Below are 26,076 nucleotides of genomic sequence, written 5' to 3' on the forward strand. Positions count from 1 at the left end.
AGGTTACTTTCAGAAAACTCCAAGTAGCAGTTGCCCTGGCAGCCAGGTATCATGATGGTTAACAAACCTCATAAAGAGGAAAACAGAAACTCATGTCCTCCCCTGGTCCTGCTGCTCCCTCCTTTATAACTAACTGAGATGCCACTTCAAACATCCACCTTGTTCGAGTGATCAATGCTGTGTCTCTCCCACTAGACTGTAAGCAGGGGAGCTCCTCACATAGCAGGTGCTCAATAAATAAGTGTTTGCTGCATTCAAATTTGCATTTTGTCCTAGGGGAGCCTGGATGGATGAAGGAGCTGGCTGGCGCTGTATGCCTGGGGCAAATCACAATTCTGGGTGCGCATCACCTTTCCACCCAACTCAGGAAGCCCAGGCATTCCAGGCCCGCCTCAGTTCAGAGGCTCGAAATCTATGCTAGTGGGTTTCTAAGAAACTAGGTTACAATTCCATCTCTAAAGGCAGAAACCAGTCTGCCTGTGCTGGCCGCAGGCAGATGCATGTGGGTCACATGAGAAGCTCCTTTGTGCCCACAGCAGGTTCTCCCAATTCCAGTGAGAACTGGATTGGTGATGCCTAATTCTGGAGCTTTATAGAATCCAAACCAAACATTTATGTCCTTTGCATTTACCTTGGAACAGCCAATTTTTAAAAGATGAAAGCTTTTTAATGGGGTCTAAACCCAGTGCTCTATTTTGCTTTTTGTAGGTAGAGAAGAAATTCATTTGGGAGTACACATGGTGCACTTTCTCCCCATTCCTCAGTATTCTTGACTCCTCTGGATGGTACCACTTGTCTTGGGTTCAAATAGAGTAGCTTTTGCAGAGGATAAAAAGTTTTTGACGAAGGCACATCTCTAGCATGCAGGCTAAGGCAAGTCTCTGGGAGGTACAGAAGACTTGACCCTTGTGAATTTTTGCTGCTTTCATGAAAAGAGGCTGAAGGCATCGTGGTAAGATTTCACAGGCTGTGTGACTGGGGCAAATCACTTTACTGCTCTGAGCCTCAGTGTTCCCATTTATAGGAAGAGGGTTCAGAAGCAGAAGATACCCAATGCTAAGATTCGGGAGTTCCATACAGACCCCCAAGGGCCCATACCTATCACTGGCTGCGATCTCACAGGCTCCAGTGGGAGCTGCTTGTGGCTCCATTTCTGTGGCAGTGCCACTTTTGCCTAAGGCCACTAGTAGGAGCGGTGACTCTCGGGAACACTGACTTAGCTGCCACACCCAAGACCCCATGCTTCACTGTAGCCATGTCAGTGGGCACGTGTGATAGAAACGCTGTATTATTTGTGGTGAAGAGATGTCTTTCTAAGAGGTTAGCTGATATTCTCATCAGAAACCAGTGATGGAGCCTCTTATGGCTTAATTTTGATTCAGTCTTGGGTGATGCTCCTCAGAAATGAGCACATTGGGTGCCCCCAGGCGCCCTCAGGAAGAGGGATGTGTAGAGGTATTCTAACACGGATGCTTGCAGAGGAGACCTACTCAGAAGCTTGCAGAAGGGGTTACCAGCCTTCTCTGTGACACAGGTGATGAAGGCAGGAAAAGAAAGAGAAACATTGGCACAGGGAGCAGTGAAATTCCATCTCTCTACTTCCTAGCGAAAACTTGGACGGGATCCTATGTAACCACCCATGGTTTTACTGAACTTGAACCCTGGTTCTGTCGCTGTCTCGCTGTGGTTCTTGGGAAAGTCTCTTTGGGTCTCTGTCTTCTTATCTGTAAAATCAAAGGATAGGTTTGGGAGGTCCAATCTTTTGGCATCTCTGGGCCACACTGGAAGAAGAATTGTCTTGGGCTACACATTAAATACATTGAGACACATAATCAGGAAAAAATCTCTGGATGTTTTAAGTAAATTGATGATTTTGCATTGGGCCTCATTCATAGCCACCCTGGGCTACATGCGGCCGGTGAGCTGCAGGCGGGACACCCCTGGTAGATAACCCCAGAGGCCACCTCCGCTCACGGGCTGTTCACGCTCTGCGTTGCAGCAGCACAGCTGCAATAGTGAACTGAGGCCATGCTTCTCAGTGAGTGCACCCTCCTGTCCCTAGCACCCCGTCCACCCCAATGACTCGAGAGTCTCATACCAGACTTAACATCTCTCTGCCCATCTTTCGGTGCCGTGAGTACATCCACAGTGGTAGGAATAAGCATCAGCCAAGCCAAGTGCCTCAAGTACATCAGGCTGGGCTAGATCCTTATAGTCAGAGGTTCTCATCCTTGAAACACCCCATGAAAAAGATGCATTATCATTCTACCTGAATGGGGAAACTGAGGCTTAGAGGGGTGAAATAACTTGTCCAAGGTCCCAGCTAACACAGCCTGGGACCGAATCTAGGTCTGCCTGACTCCCAAGAAGACTGCAGACCCCATCCCCCACCCTGAGTAACCACAGAGCATGAGGGGTCCTGCTCCAGGGGCAGGATCTTCCTCCTCAGAAAGGGGGCACCTTTCTACAGTGGCAGAGGGTCACATGGTATGTCTACATTTCACCAGGCATATCATAAGCTTCACTTGTACCTCCCAGGTGGTTAAGAGGTCATTCTGAGAAGCAGTGGTGTCAGGAACACAGAGGACAGTTCCCTGAGTCAGTCCTCTAGGGTCAGGAATGGACACTCTGGACAGGTGTCATATGGTCAAGAGACCTAAAGAAAATTGGAAGGGCAAATAACAGACCTCATTCTGAATAAGGGGACCTCTCATTCCCAGACTGACCAAAAGAGGATATTGAGAAAGTGAAGCAAGGTCTCCATGTTGAGTAGTGGCCTCTGTTTATGTCAAATAACTTGGCGTTCTCTTTTTCCTTCTTTGCTCCTTAAACTTGGGTTTATAAAACTCTAAGTCAGAGCTCTGGGGCATTTGTCACTGGTAGAGAATGGGGACTCAGAGGCATGGTCCAAGCATAGCCAGTGGCAAGCCTGGGTCTGTTGGCTCCTGGATCTCATGCAAGGCATTTGCTCACTCCCCTGCATCCCGCTGGACAAGGACTGTCATGAGAGGAAACATTCTCAGAATTCAGAATGTGCATTCAGTGATCAGGCTAACATTGCTGAATTGACTCCCTAATGTTTTTAAGAGGTCTCGGCAAAGTTTCTGAATGCTCTATTTTCCATCTTAATGTCCAGGACAGGCGATCTACAATGAAACTGGGTGAACGTCCTGATTCTGTTTCCATTGCTCAGCAAAAATGCAAGTTATGAATATACTCTTTGGTGGCCCAAGTAATTCAAAGTGGGAGGACTCTTTTTTAGAAAGTGACTCTTAGCATCTGAGTTTTCCACCTCTGTGGCCTCTAGACCTTGAGCCATATCATGGACTTGTTTAAGGACAGTCCCCCCCCCACCCCCCCGAAATCAAGTAGATTAGGGAAATGCAAAGCCAAAGCGAAACAAAACAGGTCTCTTTGCTAAATACGAAGGGCACCATCCAGCAAAGAGGGGAAGCAGATTAATAGCTGCCTTACAGCAAAAACAAATGAACACAAAATCTAATTTACAAACCTATTAGATTTGCTATGTAAGCTGTTCACAGCCGATCTGATTGTACCTCTGCCTCCAGAATTCCTGCAAGACAAAGGAAATGCATTATTTATAAACCCAGGTCTTCTTTTCAGAGCCCTCCTCAATCATCTGGAGATCCCGCAGCTGGCCCTGGAGAACTGGCCAGGGTGGGTGAGATCTCAGAACCCAAGCACTGTACAGGGAAGTAGGCCTCCCGGATCCTCTCCTGCCTCCCACGTGGATATTGTTTTAATTCACACCAAGGTTTCCACTTGAGACTTCCATTTGAGTCCTGAGACAAAGTCCTTTGGGATTAATTTCCCCTGGTTAAACCTGTAGGATACTGTTCCTTAGCATGTCCCCGCATCTGCTCCCTGCGTTCTCTGGCATCCATTCACATGTATTAAGACGCTGTCCATCACATTTTCTCCAAGCTTGAGACACCAGAGGTTCATCGGAGGCAGCAAGACAACTCAACAGTGCCTCCAACAAAATGTGATAATAATTTGTTTTGGGGAGAAAGAGAAGTTAATATTAAGTGGTGAAGAGCAGGAGATGGGCAACTAATTGGGTTCCTCTGGAGGGTGAGCTTTCGCAGTGGAAGCATTCTAAGGCTCTTCCAGCTCCATCACCCATTCAGTTCTGTCAGAGTCCATTCGGGCCCAGGCTGCCAGGCCCCGAGGTCTCCCCACTGGGCCAGCGGTGGATGACTCCATCTTACCCTGGTACCTCGTCCACTTTGTGCCCTGTGTTCTGGTTTTAAAAAGTGGTGTGTGAGACTAATTATTTTTAAGTTAAATCATTTTCCCCTACTAACTACAGGATGTGTGGTTTAAGGACATATTTGTTCATACTTTTCTTGTTTGTTTGTTTTTTTTTAAGTTCCACCTAGCCTTTCAGTCAGAGTGTTAGTATACTCCAAAGAAACAGTTAAAATCACTGGGAAAGCTGTGTGTTTTAAGGAATAATGTGATTTAATGAGAACTCTCTGGGGGAAGTTAATGCCTGTTTCCACACTGGTTTTAAGTCTGGATATTTCTATCAGCTTTCTTTAGTCTTGGCATACGTGTAGATATAATATGTGTGTGTACGCGTGCGTGTGTGTAAACACATATACATGTCTTTTCCTGATAGACTTGCATGTCTTTTTAAACTATCTGACAACATACTCTCCCATTTCACAGCCAGATGGGCAGACAACAGGGAGGGTGGTCCGACGTGCCCGGTGTCTCAAATTCCATCACTGCCAGTCTAGTTCTTAATGACACAGAGTATCACTGGTTCTTCACACTTTACATCAATCTCTACTACTTCCTTTTTTGTCCCTCCCGTTTATTCTTGGGACAGCGGAGCTCTTGCCTTCGAACTCTGGGTCTGGGAATGCCTGGCCAGCTCTGGCTCCGCGGCCATAATCCACGCGGGTCAGAGGCCAGGGGCTTCGCTGGGCGTGCTGCCGTCCGCACGTCCCGGACCTTCAGCGGCCCCTGTCCTGACCCCGGCCCTCAGAACCGGCACCCCCTGCAGGGAGGGAAGACCTGCTGGGCCAGACGTGGAGTCGAGCACGGGGATTAAAAGCGTGATGATAGCTCAAGACTAATGAAAGGCAAAGGGAACAAAGAAGGCTTTCCAGAAGTGCTGCGTAGGAGAATGGGTATATGACTTTCAGAAATCATTATCAATGAGAAATCCAGTAAAGGCTTCGGAGGGGCTGGTTTACAATCTGGAGGTGAGTTTTGGGGGATCAGTTGAGTGTTACCCCACTCTAGGCAGCAAAATAAATTTTAGGTGGACTTAATTCTTTCCCAAGTTTCAGTAATTTTCATATCCCTGTCGCCCGTTTGCTGTATTTGCTAGTCACCCACATTATTATCTACTTAAATTTTAAAATGGACTCATCTTTAAAAACTTAAACTAAGCAATGCCATCTGTGAAAATACAGATTTGGTACCATGGTTATATATACTCATTTGGGGAAAAAAAACCATTAATGCAAAAATATTTGTGTAAATGGAATACCCAGATTATCTTACATTATTACCAAGAGTATTTATAGCACCGTCTGGGAAAGAGTGAATGAAACAATATTTAAATTATAAGTAAAAATTTTTAAATAAAATTATTTATATAATGTATTATATATTGTATAAATACCTATTAACTATTAATATACATTAACAATATAAAATTTATAAATAAAAATTTATTTAAATCATAGAAAATTATAAATTAAAAAAATTTAAAGAAGGCAACTGATAAGAAACTGATAAGAAAATAGAAGAGAGAACTTATCAAATCTTTGATGAGGTATGAAGAATGTATGTGAAGACTTTTTAAATTCAGAAGTATAAGAAGAAATTGTAAGGGACAAATTTGACTTAATAAAAATTAAAACCTCTGCTGATACAAAAAGCAAACCTCAGCAAACCCCAGTCAGTGTCTTTCATGGAATCGGAGAGGCCCAGGTGAGGAGGGCACTGTGTGGATGCTTCTGTCTGGTGTCATGGAACCAGGGCCAGCCGGTCCCTGAAGATGGCAAACAGCAGGCCTCGGAGTGCACCTTTCAAAGGCAAGCCAACCCTCCCAGAGCCCATACCCCGGCCATCTCTTTGACTGGGGGCTCATACCCTTCCTTCCTCTCCCCGAGGCCAGGTGCTAGACAACTAGGGGCAGCCCCATGCCTCAGAGCCCACTGAAATTACTCAAACTGGCCAGCCCTAAGGCTTCTTATCCTGCTTTACCTCCCTTCCCACGGAAAGCACAGTAAAGGCTCCGGACCGTAGTTCCGCTCCCTCTCAGCCTCCTGAGTGACCTGGCGCTTCTCCAGGCAGCCCTGCAGGGCGTGGTGTGCCCCCTTCTCTTATGATCGAGGGATACAACAAACTGTCTTTCCAAAGGCAGTAGTCTCCTAATCTGTTGGTCTGACCATACCTAAATAGTAATAAAACCTATATTAAAACAAGCGGTCTTGTTCATCTTCTTAGCCTTGCAGAGTACGTTGCCGAACTGGGGTTCAGTCAATCCGATCTAACTTCCAAATTACATGGAACTTTTCTTCCCAAGTCTTCCCTGCAGATTGCATGCCATGTTCCTGCATATTATTTATACCTGAACTAGACAAAGTTCTACCTCTTAGATATCCATAGAATGGAGCAGGCTGTCATTCAGAGATGCTCGGGCTGCAGATGCTTGGCTCAAAATGAATCACTTGAAATGGCGAGGGATTTTTTTCCTAATTAGCTTTTGCCTCCAATGTTATTAAAATAAGCATTCGGCCCTTGTGATGGGGGAATGCTGATACCTGCTTGGTTGAGTGACAGAGGAAGATGATTAAGTGAGAAAAATTGGCTAAAGATAATTCATAGCATGCTGAAGCCACAGAAACACAGATGCCTAGATTATCCAAATGAGAAAATACGTGGGAAAGCACTTGGCCCATTATAGAGAACTGTATAAAACATGGTATAATAGTAGTAATAACCAGTGTCCACTTGACCTGCCAAGGATTTGGCCAGAATGAGGGCAGAGCCTAGCTGCTTTCAAGCCCTACGTTTTAGGGTGTCAGTGTCCTTCCACCGACACGATATCCCCTCCAAGTGGAACATACACAGGAAACTAAGGCAATACTAAAAGCCGTATGTTAAACCACACCGTGCACACCCGGGTCTGTTTTTTGATGAAAAAGCAGTTAGTAAACCTGAAAACTGTGTTTCCCTTTGGACTCTTCATCCAAGCCTGGGGTTTCATAGCTCTGTCGGAATCGCCCACCTTCTCAGTTTCTCACAGGAAAGCCAGGCTCAGTGAGTGCCCCTCAGGCACGGACAGCTTTAGTGAAGAGTCTGGACCCAACTTCAACAGTTGATTAGTCTTGAGAGTAGATTAAAGCACAATTCATGAATTTGCAGATGGTTCTTCTTTCATAGTTTTGGGAGAATATGGAATGCTTTTATTCAATTTGTGTGTAAACTGCTAGGGTTCTTGCCTGTTGACCCCGAGGGACACATTATAGTCACATGGCTCCACAGACACAGGATGGAGAGAAAAGCAAGAAAAAGAGATGATTTATTTGGGGTCACTCATATGAACAGGGTTCAGGGTGGGGTTTTTTATTGAGATAAAATATATATAACGTAGAATTTCCATTTTAACCCCTTTTAAGTGTACAGTTCAGTGATGTGAGTATATTCACAATGTGGTGTAGCCATCGCCACTATTTATCCCCAGAAGATTTTTGTCACCCCAAATGGAAACTCTGTACCGATTAAACGCTAGCCCCTGATCCCTCCCCACCCCAGCCCTCTATTCTCCTTTCTGTCCACGAATTTGCCTAAGACACCACTGGGTCATCCTTAGGAAAGGACTTACACCCATTCAGCCCCTGCTTAGGGATGTAACAGTAGGCATCAGGGGACTCCAAGTTCAAGGTCATTCTTTCCAGACTGAAAACTAGAGGCTACTGCATCAGTGCCATTCACCACCTGATAAGCATAGACAGCGTTTCCAGCCACAACCCACAACAACCCCAAGGCTCTGCGTCCTCTAGGATGTGAGTCGGCGCACGTTTCCTGCAGGTGGCCAGACAGCAAGTGGTGTAGGCTCTGCGGGCTCAGGGGGGAAAGCTTGAAGATAGTTAAGCAAGAAGAGAGAAAGTGAATTTCTGCAAAATTAGTATTGAGGAAATTAAAAATATAATAATCAAATGTATTTTTTAGTAATAGGTATGTTAATGAGAAGACTATAATTCTTTGGGGGAAACGATTCTGCTTAATTCAGGGTCAAAGTTAGTGTTCTTGTGCCCATGAGAGAAAGGTGACATTCATTCTTCTATAAGCCTTCCCTCACTTCTCTGAAACTGTTACCTTCCTGCGTGTGAATTCACCAGAATGTGTTACCAAATCTCTCTCTCGGACCTGCGCTCTGCCTGCCCTTAATGCTGGGAGCTCTGTGCGTGGGGGAAGCCTGCACGGAGCCTGTGTTCTGAGGTACGGCCCCCTGGGTCTGAATGCCAGCTGCACTCACTGTCACCTACGTGACCGTTCCCGACCACTTAACCTATGTACAAGCTCCCGCTTCGATTCCTCATCGATAAAATGAGTAACAGTGTTTACTTTATTGGGTTGTTGTAAAGATTGCATGAGCTCATGAATGTAGAGATTTAGAACAGTGCATCACGTACTGTAAAACACTCGATAATTAACATTAAGGTTCTTTTGATTTTTTTCCAACTGTTTGAAAATGTAAACTTATCTTGGCTTGAGGGCCACATGACAGCAGGGAGCTGGCCGAATCTGGCCAGTGAGCCATACTTTGCCAGCCCCCTGGCCTAGAATGTTGGGAGCAAATACCCGTCATCCTTCATATAAGGGGCACTTTTGCCATATTTTTCCTTGAAGACCTCCTTCTGGTTGATGTGGGCTTCTGTTCCCAGGAGCACAGCTTTTCTGAAGTCAGAGCTCCAACAGGGAGGACTATGGGCTCCTGCCTGCCAGCTTGTTACTGGTGTGAGAGCCACCGTGGCTCACACTGAAAGCTGGCACTGTGCAGTCGCCTGCACATTGCCCACGGCCACTCAGCATACCGTAAACGTCACAGCAGCATCGGCTTTTCAGACAGTGAGTGATACTTCCAGTATGGCGCTTGCATCAGAGTTAGATTTATTCCCAGTGCCACCCCTGCCTATTACCAGTTTGTTTATCTTCTCCAGTTCCACCCACTCAGCTAACTTCTTGCTCACCAGGTCAGGCCTAATAGCTTTATCCTTGTGCTCAACAGTCTCTGAGACACCTTTTCTTGCACAGCAAGTCTTACCATGGTACCAAAGCTCTTGAACCACATAGATACTGAAACAATGCTGGGCACAGAGCTCTGAAGAGACCATTGTAGGTTTCAGCCTTGACAGTGGTGTTTCCATGGCAACTGGGCTTCCGTGGGTGCTGTAGGTGCTGACAAGGAGGGTTAAGTCAGCAAGCTCATGGGCGTCTCTCTTCTGGCCCTGAGTTCCCCTTATTGACTGCTCAGCTCCTTTCTCTGCCATCCTCTCTTCCTTCATGTTAACTATGTGCTTTGATTTCAGCAAACTTGTGCTTATTAATCAGCTTCCATCAGAATACAAAAAGGTGCCAGTTCACCCTGGGTTCTCCCCACGGACTTCAGAACATGTCCATGAGGATGCAGGGCTTTGATTAGGTTCTAGCCAATTTTTCTAGTCTTTCTATAAAAGTACTTACAGGCCTTTGCACATCAAAATGCAAGTAAATAAGTCACTTGGATGCTAAGCTTTTCCTACCACACTCATTCCTGATCCTTTCTCCATGAAGCTGTCACCTGTAACCAGGGGGAACCGAACAATTTATCATCCAAACCAGAACACTTTCCGAGTAAATGGAAGCGCCGAGCAGAGCGCACCAAACTGGGACGTCTGGGAAGATGTGGGGCATCTTTCATCCCATGCCTGTCTTGCAGAGGAGACACACTTTATGATCCAGAGACTTGTAAGAATGCTGCATCCCCATGTCCCAAGCACTCAAAACCCTAGAAACCAAAGCAGTTCAAACCCAGAGACAATAGATACTTGTGGTGTTGGAGCTGGAAATGGCGGAAGCTGTCGGTAGAGTTCTTCTGTGAGCTGTTCATGGCCACAGCCCTTTCTGAGTCTCCCACCCCATTCGGAAGGCTCTGCCTCAGTGTCCTGGCCAAACCCACAGCAGGGGGCAGCCTCACCTAACACATGGCCTCACCACCAGTCCCCGCCACCCCGAGACAGGGGCCAAGCACAGGACAAGGCCCTGTTCCTCGCCGTGTTGCCGTGGGGAGGGAGGGGTCTCCTGCACACCAGACTTGCCAAGAGAGGACTGGGAGTGGCTAGATCAGTCAGGCAAGCTGAAGGGCCGCCCTCTGCGGAGCAGAGGAGGCCCCCTTCCGGGAGCATGGCCCGGGGTGAGTGGAGGGGAGCAGCAGCCGCAGCGCCATTACCACCGCCCACCCTGCCTCACCCGTCAGGCATGCCCCCGGCCCACTGGCTGTTGCCTCCCTAGAACATTCTTCCTACAGACACCTCCACAGCTCACTGCCCCCTCCTTCAAGTCTTGGCTCAGATGTCACCCTCCTAGAGCGGCCTTCTCTTCCCCACCCCACCTCCTCGGACCTTCAGATCACCACTCTCATGTATTAAGTGCACCGCCCGATTCAGCCACCGGAATTGAGCTTCCTGATGGTGGAAACATCGTGTCTGTCCTGTTGCCCGCTGTGCCCCCGGGGTTGAGCACAGTGTCTGGGCATCATCAGGCATCAGTGAATGTTTCTCAGTAGAAGGACTCTGCTTCCTCCTTTCCTTTGTTGCAACAGAGGAGCCACCTGTCCTGTGACCAAACTCAGTATCTCCACCTGGTTTTACCTTTTCACTGTATTAGCAATGTACTACTGCAAACCCTTAACCCCGGGCTCAGCAGCCCTGACGCCATGCTTAGCTCTTGAGCCTGCCCCACAGGACTTGGAAGGCCTCTGCCTCAAGCCGGCCTTTCTTCTCTCTCGTGCATTTCTTGAGGGACTGCATTCAGATGGAGAGTCCCCATTAATGTAGCCTTTTCCTGAGAAAACCCCCAGAGGCTGCCCAGGACAGGGAAGCCTTTGAAGCTGCTTCCCTTCTGCGTGTTTGACGTGCCCCCTTCCCTGCCCTGCCTGGCCCTGGATGAATGTCCACTCTCCCTGCCCAGCAGCGGGCAGGCAACGCACGGGCCAGCAGGGAGGGGCATAGACTCTTGTTATTGGTCCCACTTTCACCCAGGATTATGGTTTTATCATATAATCTCTCCCCGCTTTTCTGGCTAAGTCCTTGGACCCTTCCTACCGGCCCCACCCTGATCCCACCCCTTCCAGAAAATGTCTCTCTGGTCCCCTGTTCTTTGCAAGGACTCCCTCTTTGGAGCTCCTAGAGTACAAGTTACCAGTATCATGAGCACAACATTGTCATTTTTGTTCTTCTTGCATGGCAGGGCTCACACTGAGGACAGGGCCTGCCACTGGGCGGATACACTGCACACACCAGACGTTTGCTGGAGATAAGGAATCTTTCTGACAACCAAAGGAGGAAGGCTTCCCAAATCCCCCACCTTAGCTGCATTTGATGATAGCACTGACCCCTATTAGCACACACCCCCCTGCGTTTTTCTAAAACATGGTGTACTGAGCGCGGCACCAACCCTGCTGCAGCACAGCGCTTCTCCGGCCGGCGCCGGGAGGCAGGAATGGCAGTGCTGCCGGGCCTGTCTTGCAAGTGTATCGGGGGCTTCGTGAGTTGTGAAAATGCCTATTGCAGTGCCTGGCATGGAGCAGACACCAGGTTTATTAGTTTGCCTTCCTCTTCTTGTAAATGGCCTTTCTTTTTTTTCTTTTCAATGTAGAGCAGGTGGTGGATGAAAATAGATCAGCACCTATTTACTGCCCTGCTCTAAAATTTCAGAGCAAGGACTTAGAGGCAAAGCAAAAGCATTAGCTATTTCCAGTGAATCTGGACTCCTCTGAACAGGGAAACTCATTGAGGGTGGTGCCCAGATGAGAACTGGAGGAGGACTGGCTGTCATCGAACCCTCATTTCAAAGGTGGGGCAGCGGGGGCCCAGAGAGCTGGAGCTTGTCCTTAGGTCATGGACCTGCTGCTGGCAGATCCACATGACAAGCCCTGAGCTCTGAACGCGGACTCCAGATGTGCTTCTCATCGTCACACTGGACCTGTCTCCCCCACCAGACCACAAGCTCCTCGGGCACTGTCTCTGTGCTGCCTTCATGTTTGCCTGTTGCCAGCGTCTAGCACAGGCTTGTGAGCACCTGCCTCTGGCGAAGCAGATGCATTCACTCACGCAGCTCTGCAGTGACCACAGACACTCCCGGTAACTGTTACAGAAGCCAGGTACCAGGGAGCCCTCCTGAGGCTTTTCTTCAGGGCCACTGTGAGTGCCTTGTAAGGCTCCACCTGACTGGACACAGGTGGACTTTTCCAGCAGGCTGGCCCCTGGCAGACAGCACGTGCTGGTTATGATGAAACGCTGCACTTGCAAACCAGGTATCAAGCACTTGCCAGGTGCCAGGCACTGGGTATACAGTGATAAACAGGACAGGAGTGGGTCCTTCCCTGATGAAAGACCATCTCGTGTAAGATGCAAGAAACTAGAAAAGTAAATACACCAGCACTGAGTCCAGGCTGGAGCACCCTCTCCAGTGGCTCCCCTCCGCCCAGTTCCAAGGCAGGAAACAAACACAGCACTACACAGTGGGGTTCTGCCGAAGACCCCAAGTCCAAAAGTCAATGTATTTCACTTTATTTTATCTCAGTTGATCTCAACTCCCAAACATCCCAGCTTCACAAGGTGAGATGAAGTGCCATTAAGCCAGCCAGACCAGCACTGATTTAAAAACCCTCCTTGACGCCACAGGATGGAGGGGCTTGCAGGCCCTTATTAATTTCCTTGTCATCAGCCAGATCTCCGCCTGCCAGGGGCCGGCCCAGCTGAGTCCCCGTCCATCCGCATCCCCCCCAGGCCTCTGGCTTCTGTGTGCCCGGCCACGGAGCCTGCACAGAGCCATGAGTCACCCTGCTAACAATACTTTATCTGCGGGCTGGTCTCTTTGTGTGGAACGGGAAAGGAGAATGGCTTCATCTATGAAAAAGATGGAGCTCAATGGATTTCAAACCATACAATTATGTGGGTGTTCACACAACCCACCACATGTTCTCCCCTTTGGCCATGCAGAGAAATAGTTGACCCTTGAGCAACACAGTTTTGAACTGTTTGGTCCTGCACTTATATGCAGATATGTTTCATTACTGTAAATGTATTTTCCTTATGATTTTCTTAATGACATCTTTTCTCTTGCTTACTTTACTGTAAGAATACAGTATATAATACAACATAAAAAATACGTTAACCAACTGTTTATGTCAACTGTAGGCTATCCGTAGTCAGGCTCTGGGGAGTCAAAAGTCATATGTTGATTCTCGACTGTGCAGGTGCTTGGTGCCCAGAACCTCCGCGTCGTCCAGGGGTCTGTAGCGTAGAAATAACTGCAGAACATGGGTGGCAGGGGCCTCTCTGGGCCTCCAGAAGTTATCTCCACTCCTCCCGCCCTCCCTCCGTCCCTGCCTTTGTTCTGCAGGCCAGCACTTACTCTCTGCCAGGGGCCGGGCAAGGAGCTGGAGGCGCGGCGCAGCGCGGGCCTGCCGTGGCCCTGGGCCTCTTCGGGCCCCAGCCCGGCAGGGGAGAAGGGCGACGAGGGAGCGAGCGGGCAGTGTGAGGGGCGCGCAGGAGCAGTGCGGGTGCGGGTGGCTGCACGGCGGGGGGCTGCGCGAGTGCTGCTGCTGGGGAGCGGCGCCTCTGGGCCGCCGTCACCCTTGCCTTTTAAGTCGTGCGCAGGGTGGTTCGATTGGAGGACACTTTGTGCACTGGGCAGTTTCCCAGATACAGTGATAAATTAGATCTGGTGCTTTTTCTGGAAAAGGTTAACTCACTCACTCTCTCCAGAAGTTTTGCAAGGAGCTGTCACAGCTTTGCTACCATGGTGGCAGGTAAGGGCCGCGGGGCAGGAGGCAGGCCAGCCTGTCGTCACTGCAGAGACTTCAGGCATTTTCCTGGTCTACCTTCACGGGTGTGGATACCTTTATTGACTTAATACTTTTCTTTAAATTGACTCACTTAAAAACTGAAATGAATTTATCATAAAAGGAATCTCGATATCACTAACATAAATAGAATACCACTATCCCTTGCCCTAAATAGAAAGTAATGGCAAAAATAAATATAATTACATTCTTGGCTCCCAGCCTGCCCAGAAGCTGTCTTTATCTGAAGGAGCAGATTGGTTCTAAAAGGTCCCTACATTTACCTTCGATCGCCCCTAGAGGCCTCCCCTCTCAATTCCTCCATTTTTTTTATAACGGAGAGGGGAGTTTGGAATTAGACTGCAGGCTGGGCACGCCACTAAAACCACTCAGGAACCCCAGGAACTCTAGGGAACTGTTAGTATGTGTGCCAACTGTGAAGTGGGATCATTACTTCATAAATGATCACAAAGGAGTGCTTTGCTGACCAGCTTCTCTGGAAATTTCTATCACGTGTTCAAGCCCTGAGTCGAGGTAGTTTCTTGTACACACTGCAGCTTCCTGAAACTTCTGTAATAGGTCAGCCCTTGGATAGGCTTTCTCCTTGCCTTACCTCATGCCTTGGGCCTCATTTGGGGGAGAAGCCGTGTAGTCCCCAGGGCTGAATCCCAGCCCTGGGAAATGGTGGCTAGACCTTTATAAAGCTCAATTCTTTTTTCTGTATTTAGTGTTTACTTTACCTGCTTCTCAATTTACTTGCCGATAAAATGGGTTTTGTAGGGGTTTTATAAAAAGGTGTGAAATAATACGTGAAAAATTGTTGGTATACACGTAGGCATTCAGCAAGTGGGTATAGTAATAATTATTAATTTTTCCGTCATCCACTTGAGGGTCATTGTAGACCGACTCCGTGATCAGCAACAGGGATCTTCAGACAGGTCTCCTCTGGTTTGATAGGCCACGGTCATTGCTTCGGGCCTGGGCGCTGCTCAAGGCTGGGAGACCAGTTTTGCCCACCAGTATTGGGAGGGCGCATACACACTACCTGGGCTCTTACTATGATACAGATTCAGTTTCTTTAGGTCTGGGCCTGGGATGAGGCCTAAGATGTTGCATTTCTACCAAAAACTCCAGATGATGCCCATCCATGCTGCTGGTCCAAGAACAACACTTTGTGTAACAAGGCTCTAGCCCAGTGGTTCTCCCAGTGTGGACCTCGGAAGGACCAAAGGCATCGGCATCACCTAGAAATTGGTGATGCAGAGGCTCAGCCCCTACCCAGACCTGCTCAGTCAGAACCCCCGGGGTGGGGCCAGCATGGTTTTTACAACCTCAGACAGTGCCGAGCCACAGCTGTGGTACGCCCCGGCCCTGGAATCTATATGTATTCCTCCCTGTTTTCCTATAGGAAATTAGCATTTGGGGGCTGAGTGGCATGAGCCTAAAAGGGAAGAGACAGCTGTAGCTCCGTGGTTTCCAGCGGAGCAGGAGCTGAATCTTGGGATCAGCACGTTGGGACTCTCTTTTTAGAATCACCCTCGAACCAAACACTAAAGGAGGCGGTAAAAGAAGTAAGGACATAAAGGTGGTAAGGAAGGGGGTGGCCAGGAACCTGAGTCTGGGAGGGAGGGGTGCGCTGGGCTGTCTGTGCCCATGGCCTCCAGCCTCCCTACCACTCCGTGCCTCCCATCTGGGCGGCTTAGGCTCTCAGGAGACCTACGGACCCCTCCACCGAATGTGGACAGGCAGGCAGGCCAACCACCATTTACGGAGTACCCACAAAAAGTACATGTGAGCACGTTCCACAGTCGTAACTCCAGATGTCGGCTACTTGGGCCACTTCCAGAAAGTGTGTGCAAATATACCCATAACAAAAAAAAATGTTTACTATTTGTCTAATTCTAATTTGTGTCCTTTCCTCCTTTTCTCCCTCCACTCCCTCTGCACCATGCCTTTTGTTACTATTCTATTTGTTGAATAGATGTTATTTTGTTAAAACCAAAATTACACTCTTAGATCAATGTGTCTTGAGCCACGCACTCTTCATATTGATTAGGGTACAGTTTAGGCATTATGCAGAGTCTAAAGTCAATTCCCAAAGTTCTGGAACCTCAGAGGTACAGTGGAAGGAGCTTTGCAGCTTACAGAAGAGCAAATGAAAGTGACCCACCCTACCAATGTACCAGCTCACTTTCTCTGGATATCTTATGTCTCCTCCTTTCATTATTTAAGCCATGCTGGCATTTACTGAGAAAGGTGCGAATTAATCCTGGTTATCTCTCCTCTGAGCACAGCCAGGGTTCTTGTTTTGAAATTGGAGACAGGGAGACCTTTAACAAGCACCCACACCTCACGGGGCCGAGTCCAAGTGAGGCCGCTCCTTCCTCAACATCCACAGAGATGTTGTTCCCGAGGGCGATGGCCACATTGTGTTTGGGAGGCTCCTCTGACCTGCCGCGAGTCTTTCCCATAGTCTCAAATGTTTCCAGCTTCCCTTTACAAGCCCTGTGTGGAGCACAGAAACCGGGTTGCGAATGGGGGGGCCTGGGCAGCAGGAGGCATGGGAGCAGGCAGCCCAGTGCCTTGAGTGGACCAAAGAAGCTAAGAGTAGCGTGAGCCGTGGGGTCAAGCAAGCCCAGGTGAAGCCTGAGCTCCTTGTTGCCTAGCTGTGTGATCTTAGCAAGTCCTGGAACCTCTCTGAACCTCTGTTTCCTCGCCTGCAAATGGGCAGACAGGGTGGTAGTGAGGGTTAAGCAAGGGACCCAGGTGGCCCTCAGCAGAATGGTGGGCACCGACCCTGGGAAATGGGGCTCACTGCGCCTGAACAGTCTCCCTGGAGAAGCCTGTCCCCTCCCTGACCACATCCTCCCTTCTTTGCCAGGCCCTGCCGGGCCTGAGGAAGCTGACTGCCCTCGCCCTTCACTTTCCCCAGAAGAAAATCCCTCTGGGCCTTAATCATTCGTGTGGTCTTTCTCTTCCTTCAGTGCATCTCTCTCTCCCCCTCTCTGCTAATGAGATGGTCAGACAAACAATGAGCTCCAGCACCTTCCGATGAGACTCAGTGGGGCAAGAAGGTGGCTGGAGGAGAAGGAAAGACAGAAGGCGGGGGAGGGGGGAGAGAGAGAGTGTCTCTCTCTCTCTCTCTCTCTCTCTCTCTCTCTCTCTCTCGACTTTCACTGTTGCTGCCTCCAGGTTTCTCTCTCCCCTAGACCTTCATGCTTCTAAGCTTCATCCTTTGGAAATCGGAGCATGCATATTTTTCCCACTGGTTGTCATTTAGGACATCATTTTTGAATAGTTCTTCTTGTCCTCTGGAGCCTGGGTTCAAACGCCAGCTCTGCAACTACTAGCTGTGTAACTTTGGCTGAGTTACTTAACTGCTCTGGGTCGTCGCTTTGTCATCTGTAAAATGGAGATAATAATTCAGACCCCATGGGGTTGTTGGGAAGATGATGGGTTTACGGTATCACTCGGCACATGGTAGGCATGCAAAGAAAAAGAAAAAGAAAAAAAAAGACCATTGCAATTCTCTGCCAATATCAGCCTCGGCAAGGAAAAGATGTGTGAGGTCCTCTTCCAGAGAAATGCAGACCCAGCCAATTAGATATCAGGGGTCAGTGATATTTCCAGAAAATTGGGGTTGGGGAAGTCATAGGTTAACCAACCTCTTCAGCTAAGGAAGACCGTCACAAATATTATCTGTCTTCACCTTCTTTCAGAGAGAAAGAATATCAATACCCAGAAGAAAAAAAGAACATTGTCTCAAAATATAGAGTAGTTCTCAGGAGATGACAGTTGGCAACTTGAAACTGACATAATTGCCACCGACTGCATTGTGCTTTTTAATTCTCTTTCGTTTTCCTTTGGGATCACCCTCTGTCTGCAGATTAGCACTTGGGAACCACTGACCTAAAGGTCATTTCTAAGAGGCTAGCAGAGGATGAGAAATTGTGGTCCTGAGTCTTTAAAGGGGACCAGGAGGCAGAGCCAAGGGCCTCCGTATTCTTCCAATAATAACAAAAAAAGTGCTCGGGAAACTCTCTGGCAGCAAGAGCTCCACTCTCCCAGAGCAGTCCTGGAACTCACACCCCCCCCAAGAAGGTGGGAGCTGAACTCCTAAGAGCAGTGGGGGAGCCCTGAGACCCTGTACAGACGCGCAGGGCGGAGCTGCTCCCGCGGACCCGGAGTACAGATGTATGTCTGGTAGTGGCCGCTGCGCGCTCCGCAGCCGGAGCAGTTCCTTTCGCTGCTTGAAGTCTGTGGCAGCTGACACCCAGACAACACTGGGACAAACAGGTCCCGTCAGGACACTAGGCGGCTTCCTAGCCTAGTGACGAATTGCAGGCGACTGGGGAGAATTTAAAACCATCCCAGCTGCCACCCAGGAGAGTGACTAATCCCAACACTTAAGGACAAGCCCCTGACCGGCCATCATTCAGACTCAGGGGATGGCTTCCCTGGGCACAGATGGCACCTAAGTGTCTCGCCCGGGGCGTCTGCCGGGGAGATGGGCCTTTCCCCTGATGCACCGCCACCCCCTGTGCCGATCCTGTTCTTGCCCCTCCCTCGGCTGTCTTCCCTGGTCCTCCATCTGTCTGTCTAACTCACTCGTGCTGGGACAGCTGAGAGGCATGAGGCTCCTCAGCTTACGTGGGGGCCACGCAGCTGCCGCAGGCCTCGACTGACCCATCGCACCCCCTGGCTTGAGCAGTGTCTGAAAGTCAGTGCACTGCTCACACGTGCTTAATGAAGAGAGCCTCTGAGATGACACATGGACCTGTGGCATTTCTTCTTCCTTCAACGTCTCAAGCACACGATATCCTTCCTGGGGCCCAGCCCTTCCAAGGAAACAGTGAGCCCCCGGTTAAGTCTGCTGTTAACGCCAGTAAGGAAGCCAGTCAGGCGATAAAGAGGGATAGAGATGGCACTTTGTCTCCAGGCAGAAAGAGGGTGTGGCTGCGATCGGTGGCTGGGCTAGAAGGGGCTCTTGAGGATAAAGGGACGGACAGAGGCTTGGAGGCAGGGTTCCACATCTGCTATTGACTGAGCCGGCAGTGGGGCGTGCAGCACTGGGCCGCCTCTTTCCCAGACCAGAAAGGGCCTCCATTCCCATCGGCCTGCTCCCCGGCAGTCTAAGACAGTGAACAATGCCCTTCACTGGGCCGTGCCCACCTTGCCGGAAGAGCAGCGGGCTTTCCTAGCAAGCGCAGGGCATTTAATTATTGCTAGAATAGTCTCGACCTTTGGGGACAGAAGCTGAATGCTTATTTTTGTCGCGTCCTAAGCTAGAGTTCATTCAAAAAATATTTTATGGGCTTCATTTAATAACCCATATTCTTATCACCAGGGGCGTGGGATAAGGAAAAATTAAAACATAACTGTTGAGTCCGTCTCCAGAGGATATTGGCATGACGGCAGCTAAGGGCATGCACAGGGAGGGTGGCTGCCCCCGGCTGTCTGAGGAGGGTCTGAGGTTGGAGAACGCTTGGCAAAGAGGGTGACACCGGTCCTTAGCCTGACAGGAGGAGTCCGCAGAGGGAAGGGCAGAGAGCAGTGGGAGTCAGGAACAGTGGCGTGTGCAAGGAGATTGTTCCAGAAAGGAGGAAGGCACGTGCAAAGGCACCGAGGCTTGAAGGCACGGTTTTCTCTGGGAGCTGTGAGCAGCGCAGAATGGCTGAAGCCCAGGGAGGTTGAAGAGGGAGGCTGGGGCAGGTTACACAGTACCTTGTTCGCCGTGCTGAAAGCTATTGGAGCCTTTATAAAAATTCCACTCTCTCTGAGACGTATTTATAATTTGCAATTTACAATAGCCCTAGTTTGTAAAACCCTAACAATTTTAAAACCTAGCAACCCTGCTTTATAACAGGAAAGAGACCCTGAGTGGTGAATTGACTTCTAAGATGAGTATCTATTTACAATTTAAATTTGATGCTAGGAACCGTTGGCAACGAGGACTTGGAACAAGTGAGGTAAAAACCAGAGTCTTTTTCCTTCCTATTTTATTCTCCAATCATGTTGATACTCGAGTGAAGTACTCAGGACTGAAGAGAAGAATGGACTTTAGAAAATAAAAAGTTGCATCGTCTCGAGCAAATACGTATGCTCCTTAGGGAGGGCCTGGCTGCAACTGCTCAAAGAAAAGGTCATTTTCTTTCACATGCACCTGGACTCATCCGCTGAAAGGCGCACCTCGCCTCGCTCTCGGCTGATGGCAGTGGTTGCTGCCGGCTCAGGGATCTAGTCTCAGACAATGATCACAGCTAGCCCCTCATTACCTTCCCAGGTAGGGCTTGATGTCTGGCTGGGGGCACCAGGGCTCCTGGCCTCGGTATCCTGTGCAGCATGGGTTCTGATCAGTTTGATTTCCATTCAACAGGTCAATGCACAAGAGGGACCAGTTGTCAAATATCTTAACTGCCACCCTTGGTCCAGGTGCCTAGTCAAATGGCGTGTTGCCGTGGGGAGGCACCTCCTGTTGACATCGGGTTTGCAGCGGAATGGGGGTTTCCCGTTCCCCACGCAGCCTAGGGGCACACCTGTGAGTCTTAGATGCTCATACCCATGGCAGGCGAGGTTGTCTGGAAAGCCAGGAGATAGTGCCGTTTTGTGCTGTGTTGCCACACCGGCCTTGACTAGACCAGAGGGACCCTTGGGAAGTGAGCCTGAGTCCTTCGCCAGCCCCCTCTATTCACCTTCCGTCTTCCTGTGGGAAAAGCTACAGAGGCAGAGCAAGCTCTTAGGAAACCCTGGGCCTTTGGGAGAGCCCTGGAGGGAGAGGAAGGCTAATTCTGAGATCTACTTGGTGACATTACTGCAGGGGGAAAGAGTTCAGAGGCAGGACAGTCTAGCATGGTGGTCAAGAGTGGGGCTTTGGCTTCTTGTACAACGAAGGTTACTTGCTTTATCACTAGTAGTTTGCACAACCTCTTTGAGCCTCAGTTTCCTCACGGGTAACCCTAACATAACTATAGTACTTCACTTAGAGAGGTGGGTGAGGACTGAGTGAACTAGACTCAGGCAGTTAGCACAGTGCCTGGCATACAGAGCTCAAAAAAAGAGTAGCTTTCAGCGTCATGGGTAGGTGACCATTAAGAGGCCAGGAGGTTGACATGTGCTAATGTCCATAAGGCATTTGAAATAGCTCTTGGGTCATAGCAATAATTGATAACAACCATCTTCATCTTCATCTTCACCATTTTCTCAGTTACTTTACTATTACTAGATACCTCCTCTTTAACCAGAGTTCTGTAACTCTCATATGGTTAGAGGAACTCATCTGGGGACTGGGACGTTGGGTTACAGAGGAGACCTGTGCAGGCCTGTCCTGTCCTTAACCAGAAGGCATTGCTTCTCAGGGCCAAATATGCCCTAATTGTGGGGAGAGGAGATTTTTTTAGAGGGAGCCCGGTCTTCCTTTCCCATCCTTAGGCTCTGGGAGTCTCAGCCTTGCCCACGGATAGTGTGCGCCCATCACTGGGCAAGACCTGGGGAATGTGTTCCTCCAGCAGATGTTTACTGAGTGCCTTCTGACTGCCAGGTTCTGGGGACACCCTGGTGGGCAAGACAGTCATGCCCACACCCCCTCTTTGTGGTTACTCTCAAAGCCAAAGCCCAAGGGACAATCAGAAAAAGCTGTTAGCTTCTAACGTGGCCCCATCGACTCTAAAATTGGGAGTGCTGCACATTAGTTAATCAGGGGTTGTTTTTCCAAAGCTGCACCCAACCCCTGATTTGTTTGGGTGCTTTGCAGAGAACTCATCTTTCTAAATTTCCTCATTCGCATTCAGCCCCGGGGAGGTATTTCCATAAGCAAGTGAATTAGAAATGTAACATTTTAAATTTCTTTTTTAAAAAAATATATTGGGGTGACAGTGGTTAATAAAAGTATGTAGATCTCAGAGGTCCAGTTCTATCACACATCATCTGTCTCTTGTATTGTGTGGTCACTGCTCCAGGTCAGGTCTCCCTCCCTCACCATTGATCCCCCTTTACCCTCTTCCACCCCCCTCCCCGCCCCCCGCTTTCCCTCTGGTCATCACCACACTGTTGTCTGTGCAGAGATGGAAACTTGAAAACCATCACTTAGGATAAGAGATGCGTGTCTCAGAAAAATCCTCTGGAAGAAAGCCCTGACCCTCACAATGCCTCGCAAGGCAGCATGGGACCTCCGAGACCCCACAGCACAAGCCTCATTTTCTAAGAAAGGGAACCGCGAGCTTAAGGAAAGTGTATCTCAGCTTTGTCCCTCCAGACAATACAGGTGTAATTCTTCTTTCCTCTTTCATTGCTCATGCCTTAATCCTTGAAAAATTTACTCCAGAAAGAGGTTCCTTCCTTCTTTTCTAACCGAGCGAGCGCAGGGTCCCACTGCTCATTGTCTTCCAGAAACAGCTGTCCTTTTATAGGCTCATCGCCGTCTCGCAGGAACGGAGGGAGGCAGGTGATTTGTAATCCTCCACAGCACGGGCTGAGAGCAAGTTGGGGAAGGGTGGGCAGGGCTGGCACAATGGCCCGTGGTCTTCAGTGTGATCTACGGTTTCCTGGGAAGGCATACGGTGGCTCCCCTGCTGTCACTGTGCCGGGACACTTACCACTCAGAGCCCCCTCCAGCTGGTCGGAGTTGGGGTGGTTACAAGATTTAAACAAGTGGCTGAGCTTGAAATCTGGCTTATAAGTAGATACAGGGCTGTTGGAGTTCCCATCCTCTGTCCTGTGTCCTTCCTCCCTTAGACATGGCAACTCCCGGGTGTGCCTCCATTCCTCTGAGTTAAACGCATGCGGGGCAGACTTGGGGGTCCTAGGGGAGGTGGGTGTCTCAGGTCAGGACTGGTCAAGCCAGGGGTCAGCCTCAGGACAAGGCCATAGCCGGGAGCACATTTGACTAGCTTGACAGTTTCTCCCAGGCTCAGCCCAGGCAGGGACCCCCAATGAAGTCAGTCCCCAGGGGCACACCCATAGTGTAAGAGCCCTGGGTTTTAAATATGTAAGTGCCCTTCTTAGCTAAGGTCTTGGAGCTTGCACCTAGAGACCCTGCTGGGACAACCTAATGTGGGGGAGTGGGAGCTTCACCGTGCGTTCGGCAGGAAAGCGCAGCATTGAGTACAAAGTGATTTCCTGACTGCCTTCTAAAAATGAGACGTCCTTGGCACGTAGAAGGTATTTGGTAGAAGTTCAGGGAACGGAGGAGCAAGGGGTGACTGTATGAGCTCGCAGCCCTTAAGATTTTATAGCAGAACAACAGGCAGCTGCTGGTCCCTCCCTGTCACAAGTCAAAGTCAGCAAGTGGCCTGGGCCAGGCAGAACTTGCATCTGGGAGAAAAGGGAGGAACCTAGAGGAAGGCCCTTCCCCCGGACCTCCATCATTGGAAACTTGGCTAGCCCCTTTCCAGTCCTACCCACGTTTTTCAGTTGAACAGCTACAGAAAGCTGTTTTCTGTCTCCGCGTGGGAGCTGGTGGCACGTCGTTGTGTATTAACTAAATAGTATTTGTGAAAGTTTTGGGAGTCCTTGGGGGAAACCGAGGGTTATGAGGAGAAAGAAGCAGAGAAAAGGATTCTACAAGTGCGGTAGAGGTCACAGAAGGGACTCTGGGGTTGCACAGATGTAAAGGAGAAAAGCAGAGAGCGGCGCCGGTCCCAGGTTTGAGTCCTTAGGGCCCGGGCACCTGGGCCTGCGACTGGCCCTTTCCCTTTCGAAGAAACTGTCAGCATAGGGGCTCCCAACTCGCGCTGAAATAATGAAATAACAAATGGGACAAAGGAGGGGCGCACAACGCGCGGGACTCCCACGGGGCGCCTGGCGTGGCCCTAGCCCCACGGAGGAAGGGCCGTTCTGTCCGCTCCGAAGCCCCGCCTTATCGGCGTCCAGTACCAGGACGCCGTCGTCCTGGCCCCTCCGCACCCTGGCTGTCTCCCCACCAGCCCACTGTGGGCTGGAGGCTTTGTATGGCACGGAGGCGAAGAGGGGCCGGGCCGTGTGCGTGTGCGGGAGGCTGCCTGGCGGGGCGCGAGCATCAGCCTCCGGGACCCACCGCGGGTGCGCCCCACGCTGCAAGTGCGCGCTCCTGGCAGTCCCGCGCCGGGGCTCGCAGCCCCGCCCTCCCTCAGGAGAGATCCCAAGCAAAGCCAGGGCGAGACCGCGCGCCCGGGGGCTCCGAAGACCACCGGGCGGCGATATAGACTTTCCAGAAAGGTCTCCTTCTGCGCGCTGCGAGCGCACGGGAACTCGGGGGTGCAGGGGGCGCCGTGGGGTTAGCTGAGGGTCCAAAGCCGGGCGAGGGCGGGGAGGTCTCAGCCCAGCCCCGCGCGCGCTCCACCTTTAACGATCCCAGCGCGCCCCACCGCTGGGCTCCCCGGTCGGGGAGAAGTGCGTGTGTGCGTGTCCGTCGGTACTGGGGACACTCCCCTTCCCGGGAGCCTGTGCAGAGCCCCCGCCCTCTGCTCGGGCCGGGGGATCCCCTCCCCCAGCATAGAGATTCCCGCGTGTCCGCTGCCCACTTTGCCAAGGCGAGAAAGCGGCCGAGCCGGAGACAAAGAAACTCCTGCCTCCTCCACTCTCGGCCCCTGCGCCCGCCCCAGACACTCCCCCGCGCCCTCCCTCGACCCAGGTGGTGTCGCGCGTGGACTCCCCGGGGAAGGGGGGAGGGTGGTAGGGTGGGCGAGCCTGCTCCCTGATGCGGGCCAGCCGGAGGCTGCCCGTGCTCCCGGCCCGGGGACACCCCACGGCGGCCGCGCCCCCACCCGCCGCTCATCAAACAGTCCCGGCCCACGGCACCGCCACCACCGACCAAAACCGTACCGCCGCCTCCAGCGGAGCGACAGGGGGGCGCGGCGGCGAGCACAAAGCCGGTGGGGAGGGCGGAGAGTACCGCGGAGGGAGAGATCCCGCGGGCTGGGCAGGGGCCGGGCGCAGCTATTTACCCGATTTCTTCTTCGATCTCCGAGATGTCTGCGAAGATGAGGAAGACCACGAGCAGCGTAAGCGCGGCCAGCATCCAGCTCCGGAACTGCAGCTGCATGGTGGCTTCGCGCCCACCGGGACCGTGCCGGCTGGAGCGGGGAGCGGGCGGGAGGGCGCAGCGGCGAGCGCCGGAGCCTCCGCGCGCGGTGCGCGGCGCGCGGCGGGGCAGACACCCTGCGCTCCCTGCGAGTCCCGGCCGGCGGCGGCGACAGCAGCAGACGGGGGCTGCTCAGCGCGGCGAGCCCGCTCGCTCGCTCTCTCGGCGCCCGCCCCTCCCCTCCCTCCCTCCCCTCCCCTCCCTCCCTCCCCTCCCCTCCCTCCCCCCCTCCCTCCCTCCCCCCTCCCCCCCTCCCCTCCGTTTCCCCGCCCTGCGTGGGGCTCCGCGCGCAGTTTGACAGCTTTGCTCCGTGCTTCTCTTCGCCTCCTCCACCCCAGTCCACTCCGGTGTCCAGACGCCCGCCTCTGCCTCTCCCGTGGGCCTTCTTTCAGTCCGCGAGGGCGCTGGGACGGGCCAGAGCCTGCCACTCCCGCTTGGGGGACTGAGCTCAGGGCACCGCGTGCGGCCCGTGCGGAGCCGAGCGCAGGGAAGAGCGCACACCACCCCGCTGGCAAACGCCCTCCCTCTCCCGTTCTTTGTCCGGCGCCTTCGCTTTCTCGGAAAGTTTTCCCGACACAAAGACCTATACCTGGGGACAGCTCCGAGCGCGCGGCAAGGAGGCGGCTTCAGCCAGCCGGAGGTTTCAGCAGTGGATGAATTAGAAGGGGAGGTGGGGAGCGGGGAGGGAAGAAGAAATATCCAAGACAGCCCAGCTTTGGTGGAGGTGTTGACTGCACTTTATGGGTGAGGTGCCTGGCCCCGAGCATCGGGCACGGACCACCGACCCTCCCTTGCAGCTCGTCTGCCCTCTCGGTCTGCACTGGTAGACCGAGACTGGGTTCTGAGAGGCGCCCTAACTTTCCTGAGGGCGCACGGTCGGGGCTGGAACCCAAGGCATACGCTGGTGGAGTGGCTGCTCTGC

At 51.2% G+C, this 26,076-nt stretch overlaps 1 protein-coding gene across 2 annotated transcripts in view; it reads right to left on the minus strand.

Moving 5' to 3' along the window:
* The window catches only part of ST8SIA2 (ST8 alpha-N-acetyl-neuraminide alpha-2,8-sialyltransferase 2), a 41,097-nt gene extending 15,982 nt beyond the window's left edge, over positions 1 to 25,115 (minus strand). The window contains exons 1-2 of one of the 2 annotated variants that reach the window (XM_054585143.1): positions 25,018 to 25,115; positions 3,512 to 3,574 (exon numbers count right to left, since the gene is read on the minus strand). In XM_054585143.1, coding sequence (XP_054441118.1) covers positions 3,512 to 3,574; positions 25,018 to 25,115 — 161 coding nt within the window. The remainder of the gene's footprint in view (positions 1 to 3,511; positions 3,575 to 25,017) is intronic. The other variant, XM_054585150.1, reaches the window with a different exon arrangement.
* Positions 25,116 to 26,076: the final 961 nt, after the last annotated feature.

The sequence above is a fragment of the Pteronotus mesoamericanus genome, unplaced genomic scaffold (assembly GCF_021234165.1).
Source record: "Pteronotus mesoamericanus isolate MK-2021 breed Mesoamerican mustached bat unplaced genomic scaffold, CSHL_Meso_final contig_1205, whole genome shotgun sequence".
NCBI lineage: Eukaryota > Metazoa > Chordata > Mammalia > Chiroptera > Mormoopidae > Pteronotus > Pteronotus mesoamericanus.